A 17511-nucleotide genomic window follows, 5' to 3' on the forward strand; every position below is an offset into this window, starting at 1 on the left:
TGAAGGGGAGATACTATCCCTAAGCGCCGTGGAGTTTTTTTATATAGATAGATCTTCAGCCGGTCATGTGACTGGACATGTAGGAGGACGCTGGCGCATGCGCAAAGGGCGCCTCTGAAGGGGAGATACTGTCCCTAAGCGCTGGGCTGTTGGCGCCTGCGTAGTATGTGCTGAGATCGGCACCTGCGTAGTGTGTGTCCTGGCCAGCATTTGTGTAATGCATCTGTATAGGGGACGCCGGAGTGTCCTTGAGTCTTTTAATCAGGCGTGTGCGCACCGGGTATCGGGGCTCAATGCTTATGTGATGAAGCACGGCCAATTCTATCATATGTGTTTGTGCCAATTAGTCAGTGATGATGGGGTTTTAATAATGGGTTAATCTCTAGTGGTTAGTGCGCATAGTCTGATGTAACATATTATATGAAAGGAAGGCACAATCAATATAATAGTACATAATTCACAGTCACAGTGGAGATATGGTACATACACATATACATGGTAGGAGTCCAAACTAATAGAAAGAATAAGGGTAATGATAGAAGAAAAAAATGAAGATGAAAGAAACCAAATGATTAGACAATGAAAAAAATGGAAATAATGAAAAAAAGGAAAAAAGGAAAAATGAAAAATAAAACTTAATGTAGGGTCTAATTGGGTATGCGTCTTACCAGCTTGGATGAGCAAGTCGCAGACGTAGTTTTTGCAAAAGATCAGTGCATCTATACAAGAGACAAAATTAGGTTAGCCAATCTATCTCACGGTTTAAGCCACGTGGGTGTAGGGTATCGAGAGTATATATCCAGAATATTTCCTGTTGTTTTAAAAGTTTCACGTGGTTACCGCCTCTTCTTGGATGGGGGACCTTTTCTATAACCTGGAACCTCAGTTGTGCCACACTATGTTTGGCTTCTTTGAAATGAAGGGGGAGGGGAAGCCACAGTTTCTCACATCGAATCGTGGACTTATGGCTAGATATACGATCCCTTATTGCCTGCGTGGTCTCTCCTACGTATAATAGCCCACAGGGACATTTTATAAGGTAGATCACAAAATTAGTTTCGCAAGTATAGTAGTCCTTGATTTTATATGACTTACCAGTCCGGGGGTGTACCACTTCGTTACCCTTGATAATGTTAGAGCAGCTCATACAGCTCAAGCAGGGAAAGGTGCCAGTACGTTTTTGTCCAGAAAGTGTCCTAATTGCTGGTGTTTTCTGTGTACCTAGGTCAGCTCTTACGACCCTGTCCCATATATTCTTGGGCCTTCTAGTGCACATCAGTGGGGGCTCCTTGAAGATGGGAATGGTAGGGTAGGCTTTACTCAAAAGTGGCCAATGCCCCCGAATCAAATTGTGTATCTTGCGCATTGTGGGGTGGTGGCCATGGACAAAGGGAAGTCTCGGGTTTTTATGGGGATTTTGTACCCCGTTCTCTAGCTCGTTGAGGGCTCTAGTGGACTCTGTGTTAAGAAGGTCGGTGGGATAGTTACGGGCCTTGAACTTATCGGACATTTCTTGTATCCTGGTTGCCTTGACATTGGGATCAGAGACAATTCTGGATACTCTTTTAAATTGGGACCTCGGGAGGCTGTCCCTGGTGAATTTAGGATGACAGCTGTTGTAGAGCAGGAGGCTATTACAGTCAGTCGGCTTAGAATAGATATCTGTGTCAAGATTACCCAAGGAATCCTTGAGTACTTTGGTATCTAAGAAAGTGATTTCTTTGTTGTGATAAAGTAGTGTGAAGGTTAACTCGGGTCTGATAGTACTAATGCTGTTGTGGAACTCTTGAAGGCTGGTGTGATCGCCCTGCCATATGCAGAATATATCGTCGATATATCTGTACCAAGTTAGTGCATGTTTCTGAAAATTGGGATTGGGATATACGTGTTCCCTTTCGAACCGATCTATGTATAGATTAGCATACGCTGGGGCCACATTTGACCCCATGGCGGTCCCGCAGGTCTGCACAAAGAAATCTTCCTCAAAAAGAAATTTTTTTTCTCTAAGTACTAGGTTCAATAGGTCTACACAAAGGTCCTGGGCGTTTTTGTCAATGTCAGCTTCCTGTAAGGTAAGCGAAACAGCTTCTATACCCTTGTCATGTGTAATAGAAGTATATAGACTGTTCACGTCCAATGTGCACAAAAGACTATCGGGTGGAATGTTGGTAATATTACGAATTTTGGTCAGGAAGTCACTGGTGTCCAATATAAATGATTTTGTCAACCGGGTGTATGGTGTGAGTAGTTTTTCAAGAAACTTAGAAAGGGGGTTGAGTATAGAGTCAGTCGATGCCACAATGGGGCGGCCAGGAGGATTATGAAGACTCTTATGTACTTTTGGAAAGATATATAGCACTGGGCTTACCGGGTGGTGATAAATAAGATAGGTTTTGGTTTTGGTATCTATTGTTTCTAGATCAACATATTTGTTGATAACAGTATTGATTTTCTGTCGAATTGAATATGTGGGGTCCCCTTGTAGTTTTTTGTAGGTATTCCTGTCAGACAGCTGTCTCCTAACCTCAGTGACATAGTGGTGTTTGTTCATGACAACGATGGCTCCTCCCTTGTCCGCTGGTTTAATCACGATGTTTCTATTTTCACTTAGTGAATCTAAAGCTTGTTTCTCAGAAGGGTTGAGGTTATGACGGACAGGGAGGAAGCCAAGACGCTGTTCATGTATGGTCCTTTTGATGTCCCTCTCAAGCAAATTTACAAATGTTTCGACCGCATGGTTAGATCTAGGGGGAACAAAAGTGCTGTGATTTCTTAGGCCTAGTGATCCTATAGTGATTTTGGAGTCATCTTTCTGATTTGGTGTTGTGCCTAATCTATTGACTATAGGATTGGAAGTTTCCTCAAAATGGACCTTCAATCTAACGTTTCTATAAAACCGCTGGAGGTCTTTTTCTAGTTGGAAAGAGTCCCATTTGGGAGTTGGGCAAAAAGATAGGCCCATGTTCAGCACCTTGAGCTCTAGAGGAGAAAGGGTATAGTCAGAGATATTTATTACTGAGTTTGGACTCCTACCTGTGATCTCAATGTCATGTGGCGTTCCTCGTTTCTTCTTCCTCCCCCTCCTTGTGGGCGCGCGGCTTGTCCTAAAAAACACGGTCCTGTTGTTGAGGCCCCACCAGTTTCGCTGCCGGATCCTGCCGAGGAACCCCCAGCTGGCGAGGAGCCCCCTGAGGGGTAGTTCCCCCTTGGTGTGTGTCGATATCTTGATCTTGTTCGACGGGGAACTGCTTCCTCCCATCTGTATACTTTATTAGATAGGTAGTCCTCTGTGTCTCTTTGGAATTTCGTGCGTTTCCTTTCCTCTAGGGTTCGTTGGTAGGTGGCGAGGCTGGTATCTATTTTATTTTTGAGCGTAGAAAGTTCTCTAGTACTCAGAGTAGATGTTGAGTTTCAATGCTCTCGATTTTCTCTTCAGTGTTTTTAATGGCCTCTTGTAAATATTCAATAGTCAATAGTATTATGTCAAACGAACATTTGTTCAAAATTTTCTGGAATGTGGCACAATATTTCTCGTTGTCCGAAAACAGGGTTGGACGTAGGTTGCAGCGTAGACCTCGAGGTATTCTGACTTGTCGGTGATACTCTCCCAGAGTTGCACAATGTAGGTTGTAACCGATGAGTTTCTTTCTCTCCTTCTCCCAATCTCTCGACTTCACGTCCTTGCTTGGTAGATGAAGAAAATCTGTGTTAGTCTTTATTTTGGAAAGGATGGTTGAGCCCGTAGCTTCATCATAGACATATGTCTCGGCTGACATGGATTCGATTGGTGCTTAAAGCTCAAAGAGTGAACACTGTAGAGAACATAGAAAGCTAGCACTCAATCACTGTGATTCACGGTGCCAGTGAACGGGGCCAAGAGTCCCATAAATCATAAGGTAAGGTAATCACTGCACTCGTATACTGAAAGTTGCTTGTATCAAAAACTTTTTATTTGGCTCGGACTTGTGGAGAAGCGATAAGCAAATTTAACGTTTCGGCCACACCCGTGGCCTTGATCACATAATCACTGTAACAAACAAAGAACAAACTTACCAGCCACCGTCTTCTCCTGTTCTCGGCGCCTCTTCGGTCTTCTACAGTTGGTTACCTGCCGGACCACTCCAGTGTATGCTGGACGAGCTGGAGGTCTCGTCTCAATGTAAATCCATGAGAGCCAAAACGAGTCTCTCCTAGACTTACATTGAGAGCTTTGCACTGTTATCTCTGATTTCGTTATTCAGACGTTACGATCACAAGATGGGAGATTGGGATTGGACAGGCTGAAGATAGCGGCTGGTAAATATATACAAGAGTGGTGCTTTAACCTTTTTCCGACGTTGGGCATAATAGTACTTCCACGTTGGACTCCCCTTGTTTGGTGCGGGCTCTGGTGATGAGCCCACATCTTTCCAGGCACACGTCAGCTGATCTATACAGCTGACATGTGCCCTCAACAGCCACGGGTGGAATCACGATCCACTCGCGGCAGTTAACTCGTGCTTACCAGATGCGGGTCATAAATCCCACCCATCGGTGACCCCGTCACATGATTGCAGGTCAACGATGGGTCGGCATGACAACCAGAGGTTTGCAGCAGACCTCTATGGTTGTCAGTGTCAGATTGCTGTGAGCGCCGCCCATTGGTCAGCGCTCATTGCAAGTGAGCATTTCTGCTACACACAGGTAATCTGATCATCGCCTGTGTGTAGCAGAGGCAATCAGATTATCGCAGCTTCTAGTCTCCCATGAGACTATTAAAGAATGCAAAAAGAAAAAAAAAAGTTTTAAAAAAATAAAAAATATATAAACTTTCAAATGACCCCCCTTTCACCCCATTCAAAATAAAACAATAAAAAAAAATCAGTTAAAAAAAGAATCATACACATATTTGGTATCGCTGCGTTCAGAATCGCCCAATGTATCAATATAAAAAAAAATTAATCTGATCGCTAAACAGCGTAACGATAAAAAAATTCAAAATGCCAGAATTACGTTTTTTTGGTCGCTACTACATTGTAATAAAATGCAATGGGGGGCGATCAAAAGAGTGTATCTACACCTAAATGGTATCAATAAAAACGTCATCTCGGTGCGCAAAAAATAAGCCCTCACCCAGCCCCAGATCCCGAAAAATGGAGATGCTACAGGTCTCGGAAAATTTTTGCATTTATTTCACCACTTAAATAAAAAAGAACCTAGATATGTTTGGTGTTTGTGAACTCATAACGACCTGGAGAATCATAATGGCAGCTCAGTTTTAGCATTTAGTGAACATGTTAAAAAAAAAAAAAAAACTCTGGAATTGCACTTCTTTTGCAATTTCACCACACTTGGAATTTTTTTCCCGTTTTCCAGTACATGATATGTTAAAACCAATGGTGTCGTTCAAAAGTTTGACTTGTCCCACAAAAAACAAGCCCTCACATGGCCATTTTGACCCAAAAAATAAAAAAGTTATGGCTCTGGGAAGAGGGGGAGCAAAAAATGAAAATTCAAAAACTGAAATACCCCTGGTCGTTAAGGGGTTAAAGGGAACCTGTCACCAGGAATAAACGCTATTAACATCCGTATATGGGGTTAATCTCGAGGTTAATAGTGTTATTAACCTGTCCGGCGCCTGCACTTCCCCGAACACAACCACGCCAAAAGCCATGACTGACAGCTGGCCCTACTGCTGAGCCAGTGTCAGTCAGGGCCAGAGGTGCGGTTACAGAGCGGTAACTGTTCCGTTGCTGGTGCTGCCCCCATGATTGAAACCCGAACGCTGTCAGGGAGAATAAAGTTAATTTTCTCCCTGCATTGTTTGTCTAAGTGCACCAGGAAGATTAATAACGCTAATAAACTGCAGATTAGATGGTTCATAGCATTTTTTTCTGGTGACAGGTTCCGTTTAACTTATGTAAGAAAGGCCTTTAGTCTCTCAGAGGTTACCTTGGGTTCCTTTATTACCTTGCAGACTATTATATTGCTTGCTCTTGGGGTAATCTTTGTTGTTCTATCGTTCCTGGGGAGTTTAGTAATGGTCTGGATTTTTTTTCCATTTGTACACAATCTGTCTTTGGAGTGGTGAATTCCAAACTCTTTAAAAGATGATTTTATAATCTTTTCCTGCCTGATAAGCATCAATAATCCTTCTTAGAAGCTCCTCAGAAGTCTCCTTTATTCCTGCCATGATTCACTTCCACAGACATGTTTTAGATACATCCCTGCTGTTTAAATAAAACAGGTCGCCTACTCACAACTGATTGTCATCCCATTGATTGAAAACACTCTAATTTCACCTTAATGCGAATCCTAAAGGTTTTCCAGGAAAAAAAAAAAAGAGTCAAATCCTAATATTTTGTCTCATTTGTAGATTTGGATCTCTTTATCTAATCTTATGAAGTGTAAAAATCTGATGATGTTTTAGCTCAAATTTTGGCAGAAATGTCGAATATTTTGAAGGGTTCAGAAACTTTAAAAGACCACTGTACGGGAATAATAAAATTATAACATTCTATTAAAAAATACAGGAATGGCACGGAGCAGGTTTTACATATTTTTATTCATTAACTTTTCTACATAATCGAAGGAATAAGAAAGTTCCCAGTTTGTGATCTCGCAGTCCTGTGCGGATGGGACTGTTACTTTATAAGCCGCTCCGATCCGGAGTATTGCAATAAGTTAATATTTCGTGTCACCTGAATTGGAGACTTGTATTGTATCTTCCAGCACAGATAAAATTCAATAACCGACTCCAACAGGTTTCATTGTATCCTGACCTTTAAAGCAGAAAACCGCACAAGCAGTCCGTCTCCTTTGTATCAACTCCATCATTGTGCGCGAGCAGCAAATCCCGAAAATCGCTTCCAATGAGTCTATATTATGTCCCGTAATGCCTGAAGCCGGCAATTCTCTGACTGCGCCTTGTACCTTCCCGCTCGGCACGGGGGGTTTATTAAATCACAATCCATCGATTCTTTCTAGTTTTAACCAGTTTCTCCCAGAAAAAAGGAAAAATAAAATCGAGTTGTGAGTCTCTTGTCTACCTGAAAACTTCCTTCTTTGTAGCAAAGATCTTAAAAGGAACCTGCCAGGACACTTTTACTACTGAAGCTTGAGATTACGGCTGTATAGGTTCTAGTGCTACAATAAAAATGATACCTGTCTTGTAGGAATCCGATGTGCCAGTGCTGAGATATCCACCTTTGGTGCCACATGCAAATTAATTATTTTGGAAGCACTTTGGTTGCGTCGACAGGCTTCCAACGCATTTCCAACACATGTGGCTTGAAAGCTTGATTTCTCAACGCTGGCACATCATATTACTATAAGACCAGTATCACTTTTATTGTTATACTAGAATCTATACAGCTGTACTGCTAGTTTTAGTAGCAAAATTTTCTTGATGTTCCCCTTGAAGGTGTTTTATGTATGTAAAGCTTAAAGGGAACCTGACAGCCCATAGTTTGGACAGCATGTATCAAGCTTTATCATTTCAGCTATGGATCATTTACTCTGAAATGCTGTGGTCGGCCATGCCGAATGGATGACTAGTCCAATAAAGCAAGTCCCCGGCTACTTCTCCTCTTGGGTGATAGGTCTCTCTCTATGTGTGTGACCTGTCACTCAAAGGGAACAGGGGAGGAGAATCCACCGGGGATCGGCCTTTTGGGCTAGTCACCCTTGCGGCAGGGTCCAACGTCCCCCACACCATACTGTTTCAGAGTAAAACATACCTGGCTGAAATGACGGAGCCGGTGTCTTGACACATTCTGCCCGTGGTTTATATCAGCTGTCCAGTTCCCTTTAATTTATGGATTATGAACAGAAGCCATGATGCATATGTGATCAGAGCCTAATACAGCATGCTTATTAATGAGGTTATTGTCTACATCCCCGGTGGTCTAAGGCGATAAATACGTTCATTGTTGGTCCAAATTAGTGAAGAGGTTATGTTCTGCATCCCTTGTCTTCTAGAGCAATAAAAGGGTTAATTTCAGGTTTTTAGAATAATGACAGAGATAGCTGATCGCTGGTGCAAACCCCTTAATGTCAGCAGCCTTAGAGGTCTAATGCAGTAAAGGGTTTATTTTAAAGGGAACCTGTCATCAGACGTGTCCCATATGAGATAAGACCACCACCTATCAGCCCTGATATAATGCTATATATCTGCCCCCAATTCCGTCTGCAAGACCAGGAAAAGAGCTCTTATTATACTCCCCTACAGGCAGGTCGGGTCCGACAATCACCGCTGTCTTGGCCGAGTGCCATCCTCCTGTGCTTTGTGTGAATGGCGCGTCCTACGTCATCCACACATTGTGCTCCTGCGCAGTCATACTTTTCTGGCCTGTCGAGGGCAGAGAAAAGTATTGCAGTGCGCAGGCACAGGGAAAGGTCAAAGAGACCCTCACGCATGCTCTTTGCGGTATTTTTTGCTCTGTCCTGGTCGTGACAGAGAAGTACACCTGCACAGTAGCGCACTGTCGAGACTGTGTGGATGACGTACGACGCGTCATCATCACGAAGCTAGAACGAAGACGGCATTGCAAGAAGAAGGGAGGCGCCGGACCAAGTCCCTTGGATCCAATGGCCTGGTAGGTGAGTTTAATAAAAGGTGATGTTTGTATTTAAGGATCTCTGGTGGTTAAGCACATTGAAGAGGTTAATGTCAGGATCTCTGGTGGTCTGTGACATTGATGGGGTGAATCTTTCATACTTGGCATACAGTCGCTTACTCCAACTTTGTCCTGCAGCTTTCTGAACTCTAATCGTTCAGTTTTAGAGTATGACAGCGCAATTCGGCCAGGTCAGTGCTTTGTGACTGCTTTACGGGAGCTCTGTAAATCACTTACCTACCCGGAATCACCAGCCTGACTTTTGATTGGCTGGACTGGTGCAACATTATCATTGCGGCGTGACGCACAGATAAAATTGTGCCAGCCAACGAATCAAAAGCCTAGTCTGGGATACATCCCGGAAGGTAAGAGATTTGCAGACCTCCCGTCCAGTGGTCACAGAGCACTGACTTGGCCGAGTCCCACAAATCAATCTGCCCAACTCTATTCAACTCCCTCTCTTCTTTCCTGTGCTGAATGTAGATATGGTTGCATATAGGGGAAAGAGGGGACTGTGCAGCTGTAGCTTAATGGCTGCACAGTCCTCTATGATCAGGCAGAGTGTTTTCCGGAGCATGATCACTACAGAAGGGAGCGTAGGAAGGTTAGGCGAGGTGGTAGCTTCCAAAATGTGGAGCCATATAGTCAGACAGTGCTAACATTTCCGCAGAACGTCAGAAGTGGACATTGGAAGGGGTTGTCTGGACTACAACACCCTTTTGCATATACCTAAATTAGGTGATTCCTATTCAAGACCTTTTTCTAATAATAAAATGGACATTAGCTTCAAAGAGCATCTCACACTCTGGAGGACCTGGACTGTCAATACATGGAGCTGACAACCCATTGATTTGAATAGGCACGGAGTCATTCTTAATTTTTCCTGTTGTGGCGCTGCAGGGTAATTTAACACCCTGATCATTTCAGATCACTTGGGGTCCCAGCAGCAGGAAACTCTTTTATTATCATATTTTTGTGAGATTCTTCCAACCATAAGGAAATGTCCAAAACGGAGAACCCTATTGAATAGTTAAGTTTTTTTTGGTTCGGTACCAAGAAAAAAAAATGAAATATGTCAGCATTGATTCTGACAAATTGCATTATCCAATTAGATAGGAACAGCCATTAGGATTAAAAGCATTTAAGAGGAAAACAATCCTACACCTCTGTCTGGGCCATGTTTGTGCTGTTGTCTCGCGGCTGTGATAAAGTGACTTAATTATCCTGAGGGTTATTATGGAGGATGGGCATACGGGCCGCTTTCAGGAGTTTTGTGTGTAATTGCAGAGCGGCCTCTTTCACCGTCATATTTTCTCGGCATGCAGTCATGGTATTACCGATCCACACGGCTTCTTTCTGTTCTTCCACCTCCCCAGCCTCCTAAGTCAATGGGAACCAATCTGTTCCAAAATGTTTATCATAAAATAAAGTAAAGTAAATGACCCTCCGAGGAGTCATCTCTTTTTTTTTTTTTCCCCATAAAAATCAGATTGGAATAGTGTAGCCAAAATGGAAATGAACTCACATTTGTGCCGGAGTATTTAGAATGTTGAGTAGTTTGTCACAGCGGTGGTCTTCCAATGTGCCGTTACCGGCTGTATTCCAAGCCTGGAACGTGAAGACCCCCTGCAAATGTAATATTGAATCAAACATGAAGAAATGCTTGGCAAGGGATCGGGCAGGAGACTGCTACGTAGCTGCGTCTGAAGCGCCTGAAGAACGCCAGTAACGGTGATCACAATCTGTCGATGTGCCAGGGCCGAGGTGCCATCCATTGAATTATTGGCCACCAAGTAATACTCTCTTTTCGGCCACGAGTGTTCAGAGATTGTCACTGGTCGAGTGACCGTAGCTAATAAGGTCACCCAATTTTCAGAATCCCACTAATTACAAACCTTATTAGCATATAAGGATGTAATTAAGGATCAAGTATATGCAAAGTTCAGCTCTTCATTTGGAAATTTGCCATAGATTTGCTATTTTATTCAGTAGGACCCTCCGGCCTTCGCTACCAGTGATAACAGTCGGGCCAGTAGGTTCCTATTCATTCTCAGAGGAGCCTCTGAAGGTTGTTGTATCTACTATATTCAGGAGCACAACTCTTCCCAACGTCTCAACTTTCTGCATGCCGGAAGACAGTGCACTCCTGATGATTGACAGCTCGGGTTGGTGACATGGCTACGCTTCTAGCCCAAACTGTTTGCTCTCAAATGCTGCAGGCAGGGGCAGCTTTACCTCTTCACTCCCCAGAGGGACACAGCGGTACTGAATCTGGCCGCATTCAACAATCAGGTGACCTTCAGAGCAGCATTTCAAGTTCTGTAGAAAAGAGCTTGTAAATGCTGTGCTTCTTGCACAGGAGACCAGTCACCCTCGACAGGATGCAGCAGTGGCTGATAAACTAGGCAACAAGCTGAACAAAATACAGCTCTAACAAAAATTAAGAGACCACTGCAAAATGTTCAGTTTGTCTGATTTTTCTCTTTATAGGTATATTTTTGAGTAAAATGTAAATAGTTCTTTTAGTCTATAAAATTCTAACAACATGTCTCTGAATTTCCAAGCAATAAATGTTGTATTTTTTTTAACTCAGGAAGAGTTCAGAAATCAATATTTTGTGGAATAACCATGATTTTTAATCACAGCTTTCATGCTGTCTTGGCATGCTTTCCACCAGCCTTTCACACTGCTTCTGGCACTAAAATGTAAGCCGTTCTTTGATGGCTTGTGACTATCCATCATCCTCCTGATTACATTCCAGAGGTTTTCAATGGGGTTCAGGTCTGGAGATTGGGCTGCCCATGACAGGGTTTTGATGTGATGGTCTCTTAATTTTTGCCAGAGCTGTATACCGTAATTACTAATCCCTCTGTTTGTAGCCCTAAATACCTGTTCTGCAGACCAGACTGTCAAATAACATGGTCCTGACTTCCCTATAAAATGTAATAGCGCCCTTTAACACATAATAATGGATTCCAAAAGTAATAATGCCCATAGAGTGCTCCCTTAACAATTAATAATGCCACAGAGTGTCCCTTAAAAGTAATGTACACTGAGTGCCCCCCAAAAATGAAATAATGTTTCCTAAGTGCTCCCCACGTGTTTGCGCTGTCTCGCAGAGGTTCAATGAGTGACCCCACCAGACTATAGACTGAAGGTCGATTGCTACTTGAGGCTTACGAAACAAAGTAGTAGAGCAGGTAGCCCTTGGCTCACTGATCTACTACAGGCTTTTATTGTAATGGCGTGCATTAAACCCCAATATGGTTAAGAGTGGCGCTCTCTTGGGGATCTGGTTGGGCCTCACCATCTTACTTTGCTGCTACTCATTTTGGCCAAGACTTGTAATGAATGCGGAGGGATTAATATAGAAGGCCTGTTAGGTTTGTGCCATGAAGACCACCCTTATCTAGACATCACAGAGGGGTATGACTGCTCTTGGGATCCCCTCTATTAAAGTTCAGACCTGCTCACCACTCTGACTTAAGATGGCCATAGACTTTAGCTAGCGATCAACCAAACATTTGTTTGACCACAATTACCGCTCACAAGCCTCCTTTACACAGCAAACTTGGTTTGACCAGACACCTCTGGTGACGGCTTGTCCCCTGGCGATCAACAATGCCCAATTCTTCTTTCCCCATGACTTTATCTGTTCGGGTGGAATGTGGACCTCCATAAACATTAGATAGTTGGCTACTCTCACTGGTTTCGTCGGGTTCTGCCATCTTGACTTTAAAATGTATTGGGTCCATGTTTTGTGCAGTCCTCTTGCCAAAGCCGGACCTTCAGCTGGTCCGCGTGGCACGTGTGGTCCCAGCAGCTGGTAAGTATTCAGCTCTAGTACCAGGCTGGCACAGAAGAGAACCGCGAGTCTCCGGCTTCCACTCACGCTCTACCTACTTAGTGCATGAATTGTGGATGGTCATTAGCTTTCATTACAAGCACGAGACGGATTGGGGAATGAGCCAGGCAGTGCGACCACATTCAGGAGGGGTTGACCTGACATTGATGAATGGGTCCGCCGCCATCATGAGTGAATAGCACCCCACTCCCAGTGTGCACTTAGCGGGCCACCGTCATTCTGCTGGCTACTAATTGCTTTAATTGCTGCCTGAACGATTGCTTTATCTCCATTGATTTCCTGCTTCTGAGTTCTTGGCCTTCACCTCTGGAACGTGAGTGATTCGCAGCCAGGATGACCTTCCTCCTAATATTATTCTGTCCCGGCTAACTGATGCTTCTGTTACAGTGCCGCATTATCTGCTGCTGGAATAACAGTTTTTCCCCCTTTTTTTAGTATTTCACCAAATTCCAATGCAAAAAAGGATGATCTTTAGGGGTTATTGGGGAACCATAAAATATAGGTACGTTTTCAACGTTACTACCTTTAGATAATAACCTGTTCGGATCATGTGATGGACACACGGGTGCACGGATCATTACAAGATTACTGTTCCTTTAAGAGTCCTGCGCCTGCGTGTCCATCACTTGTCCAGGACAGGTTATTCTCCCCTGACCGATAACAATGAGGGCTCCAGTTGATGGTAGCAAGCAGAGATCTTAAAAGCGAGTGCAAGGAGAAAGGATTTTAGGTTAACAAAGTTTCATCTCGGTATACATGAAAAGTTTTCTAATATACCGTTCATCATTTATAGGGCTTCAGAAGTCACTTCTTTTTTTTTAATGGTTTTTCATGATTTTTTTGCAGCAATCACTTCAGAATGACGCATGAATTTTATGCAAAATCAAAGATGCATTTCTTTTTTGTCTCTTTTACCTTTTGTTGCGCCTTTTAGAGGAAATGTTGCATGTACTACTAAAATATTGCAACATTTGCACCTAAAATTTCTGTTGTACATGAAATCACTCCCGGAGGACAGGTGTAAATTTGTTCAAGGATATTGCAACTTTTTCAAAATTTGCAATTGATGAATTAGCCAAAAACATCAATAAACTCCAAATATCATTCAGAACGAGGGACATTAAAAAAGAAGTGAACACATAGAAAAGACTTTAAAAGAGGCGCAAATTAATAGAATTTGGTCTGAAACATAAAGAAGCGAAAAAAACACCAAAAACCAGACAAATAAAAGGCGCAAGTGCAATAATGAATCCAGTCAATGTTTAGATAGAAACCATATGATTTTTAGTGTTGTTTTGACCACATAATGCTTTACCGGATCTAACTTTCTATTTCCTTGAGCTGCCAAATAATTTATGTAGCACTTTCTTTTCCATACAGACATTTTATGATGCCTTTTCTTTTTTTTTTTTTTTTTTTTTTTAAAGAAATGTTTTTTCAAGTTTGGTTTTCATTTGTAATGTTAACAAATAAAAAAAAAAGTAAACACTAACGTTTACAAAGAAAAGTTTTCAAAAAGTGTTTTTTTTTTAAATTGTGTTTTCATTCATTTAGTTTTTTCTAAACTTATTTTTGAATGCATACTACTGTGCAAAAGTTATAGGCAGGTATGTAAAATAATGTTGCTGCTCTTTGCTCACCCTCGAGATTCTATGGCACACGGAGTCTAATAATGGCCTCCCACCGAATCTGCCATAGCCTATTAGATCCTGCTAGAGGTGGGGTCTAACAGGCCTCCTAGACTGAGATAACGCACTGCACTGCATAGGCAGCACAGAGTATCGGGACTAATAAATATTATTATTTTTTAAATTGAAAAAAAAATCACAGTTTTTCCAATAAAAAAGAGGTTTACAGTTGGTGTAAGAAACTTTCTTTCAAAAATGGACATACCCTCTAAATAAACAGTGCTGCCTTTACCATTGCTCTGACTGCTAACTAATGCTCTCCATTACCAGGTTTGTTCCTAGATGGATTCTTCATTTGTAGGTAATAACACATAGTCTCCTTAGAATCCTGCGTCTCTATTTTATGTTTAAATTCTTCATCATTTTCAAGATCTCTGTAAGCTGTCAGTGAATGGAAACACTGGTATTTCCATTCCGAGGCTGTAAACCTGCTCATAGCTCGTCCTGCTCTCAGCCTGAGAAGTTTTACCTGGTCTCTGCAATGCTCTGTGAGATAAGCGCATCAGCAGGTACTGCACAAATCTCTCGTCTGCTACAGTGTATTAATCTGAATAGGAGAGATTGGTGTCGGTCAAACAAATAGGTTCCCTACAAAGGTGCCAATATCAGAAGGTTTATTCAATGTAATCGGAGAGCAGTATGATGTATGGGGCAGAGACCCTGATTCCAACGATGTGTCACTTACTAGGTTTTATTTTCCTGTTTCAATACAATCAGTGTTTTATTAGCATGAGATTATCACTACAGGACTAGGTGTCTGGTGCCTCCTGGTCCAACCACGTCCCCAGCACTGATACATTTTACACAGGAAGCAGCCAATCAAGTGGTGTGGGCGGGGTTATACAGAGCTCAGCATTCCGAGCTTTGCTAGATCTGCTGCAGAGAAAACTGTGATTCTATCACAACTGCTGCATCACTGGAATCAGGTTCTCTGCCTCAACATCAGATTACATAGCAAAATCCTGTTGACAGATTCCCTTTAACAAGCTAACAAGTAGTGGTCTCTGCAATAAGTAGACATTTGGGGTACTGGTTTTCCTCATGGGCATGTCTCCTAGTTTATCCCTGTCCCATTATAAGATCATAACGTATCTTGTAAATATAAATAGTGCTGCCATATCGTGCCCAGACAACGTTTTCCATTACTCATCCCTCCAAGGCTTATTCCAGGAGCGGGGCACCCTTAAAGGGGTCACTTTTATGCTGTTCCCCCCTCCCGCCATCACACTGGTCTTAAATCTTTTTTGACAAAAGTTGAAACAATAACCAGTTGTGTATAGCTCCCATGGACTTGAGTAGCCATCTCCATATTTTTGTTTTTCCTGCTCAGATTTTTCATGTTTTTGGTTTTTCTAACGTCAAGGGTCCTTTCTTGTATTCCCCAGGGCTATGCCGCAATGCTATGGGAGCAAGCCAAACACGGGATCCAACATTCGGAAGCCAACGGACACTACGGCGTTCCTCTGACGGAAGATAAACTGGAATGGTTCAATGAGGAGCAGATCGGACAATTACACGAACTTATGCAAGAAGCCACAAAGTCCAAAACGCAGTTTGATGTAGATGAAGATACCGGGCAGAAAAGATAAAACTTCTGTGACCAGAAACATTTTAATTTAAAAAACTCATCATGAGATTTGTTGTTCTCGATGCTTTAATGTATGATAATGAAAAGTTCAGATTCTGGAGACTGATGGAACAAAGTGAAGAAATGGAACTTGATGGATATCATACAAAGCAGACGGCTTTTAGTCTCTGCTTTCAGTGACACCAACTGTAATGTCTAAAGACCAACAAGCTGCGTCATGTCAGACGATGATGAAGGTGAACGGTTAGAATACAAATGTGTATATGACCTAAAGGAAAGAAAATAAAGAAACAAAAGTGAAATTTCTCTTGTGTGAATCCTCATATCCACTTATTCTTCAGAATCTTACCATCAGATTAATATTTAGAATTGAGAGTCCTCAGTGGTTGATACCTTTTAATGGCTAACTGAAAAGATGGTAACAAATTGCAAGCTTTCGAGACTACATACGTCTCTTCATCAGGCAAAGACTAAAACAAATTCTTTGCCTGATGAAGAGACGTATGTAGTCTCGAAAGCTTGCAATTTGTTACCATCTTTTCAGTTAGCCATTAAAAGGTATCAACCACTGAGGACTCTCAATTCTAAATATTTTTCTATCTACTGGCTAACACGGTACCAAGATATATTTCTTTCCTGTACCATCAGATTGTAATACATAGTCTATTTTAATAATTAAATACGCAAATGCTCAAATTATAATAAAACAATAATACTTTCCTCTATAACACTGTGCCTATATGCAAGAATACAATTATTATAGTGATACTACCTGAAAGAATATAGCTACTATATTGCCCCTATGTACAAGAATATAACTACTATAATACTGCCTCTATGTACAAGAATATAACTACTATAATACTGCTCCTATGTACAAGAATATAACTACTATAATACTGCTCCTATGTACAAGAATATAACTAATATAATACTGCCCCTATGTACAAGAATATAACTACTATAATACTGCTCTTATGTACAAGAATATAACTACTATAATACTGCCCCTATGTACAAGAATATAACTACTATAATACTGCTCCTATGTACAAGAATATAACTACTATAATACTGCTCCTATGTATAAGAATATAACTACTATAATACTGCCCCTATGTACAAGAATATAACTACTATAATACTGCTCCTATGTACAAGAATATAACTACTCTAATACTGCTCCTATGTACAAGAATATAACTACTATAATACTGCTCCTATGTACAAGAATATAACTACTATAATACTGCCCCTATGTACAAGAATATAACTACTATAATTCTGCCCCTATGTACAAGAATATAACTACTATAATACTGCTCCTATGTACAAGAATATAACTACTATAATACTGCTCCTATGTACAAGAATATATACTATAATACTGCCCCCTATGTACAAGAATATAACTACTATAATATTGCCCCTATGTACAAGAATATAACTACTATAATACTGCTCCTATGTACAGGAACATAACTACCATAATACTGCTATTATGTACAAGAATATAACTACTATAATACTGCCCCTATGTACAAGAATATAACTACTATAATACTGCCCCTATGTACAGGAATATATAACTACTATAATACTGCTCCTATGTACAAGAATATAACTACTATAATACTGCCCCCTATGTACAAGGATATAACTACAATAATACTGCCCCTATATATAAGAATATAACTACTATAATACTGCCCCTATGTACAAGGATATAACTATAATACTGCCCCTATATATAAGAATATAACTACTATAATA

General features: G+C 41.5%; 1 protein-coding gene across 2 annotated transcripts in view; it reads left to right on the forward strand.

Annotated features, from left to right (window-relative positions):
• Window positions 1-16040, forward strand: part of SDHAF3 (succinate dehydrogenase complex assembly factor 3) — a 38570-nt gene extending 22530 nt beyond the window's left edge. For both annotated transcript variants that reach the window (XM_077268133.1, XM_077268135.1), the window contains exon 3: window positions 15536-16040. In XM_077268133.1, coding sequence (XP_077124248.1) covers window positions 15536-15739 — 204 coding nt within the window. In that variant the 3' untranslated portion in view covers window positions 15740-16040. The remainder of the gene's footprint in view (window positions 1-15535) is intronic.
• Window positions 16041-17511: the final 1471 nt, after the last annotated feature.

Source organism: Ranitomeya variabilis, chromosome 6 (assembly GCF_051348905.1).
Source record: "Ranitomeya variabilis isolate aRanVar5 chromosome 6, aRanVar5.hap1, whole genome shotgun sequence".
Lineage (NCBI taxonomy): Eukaryota > Metazoa > Chordata > Amphibia > Anura > Dendrobatidae > Ranitomeya > Ranitomeya variabilis.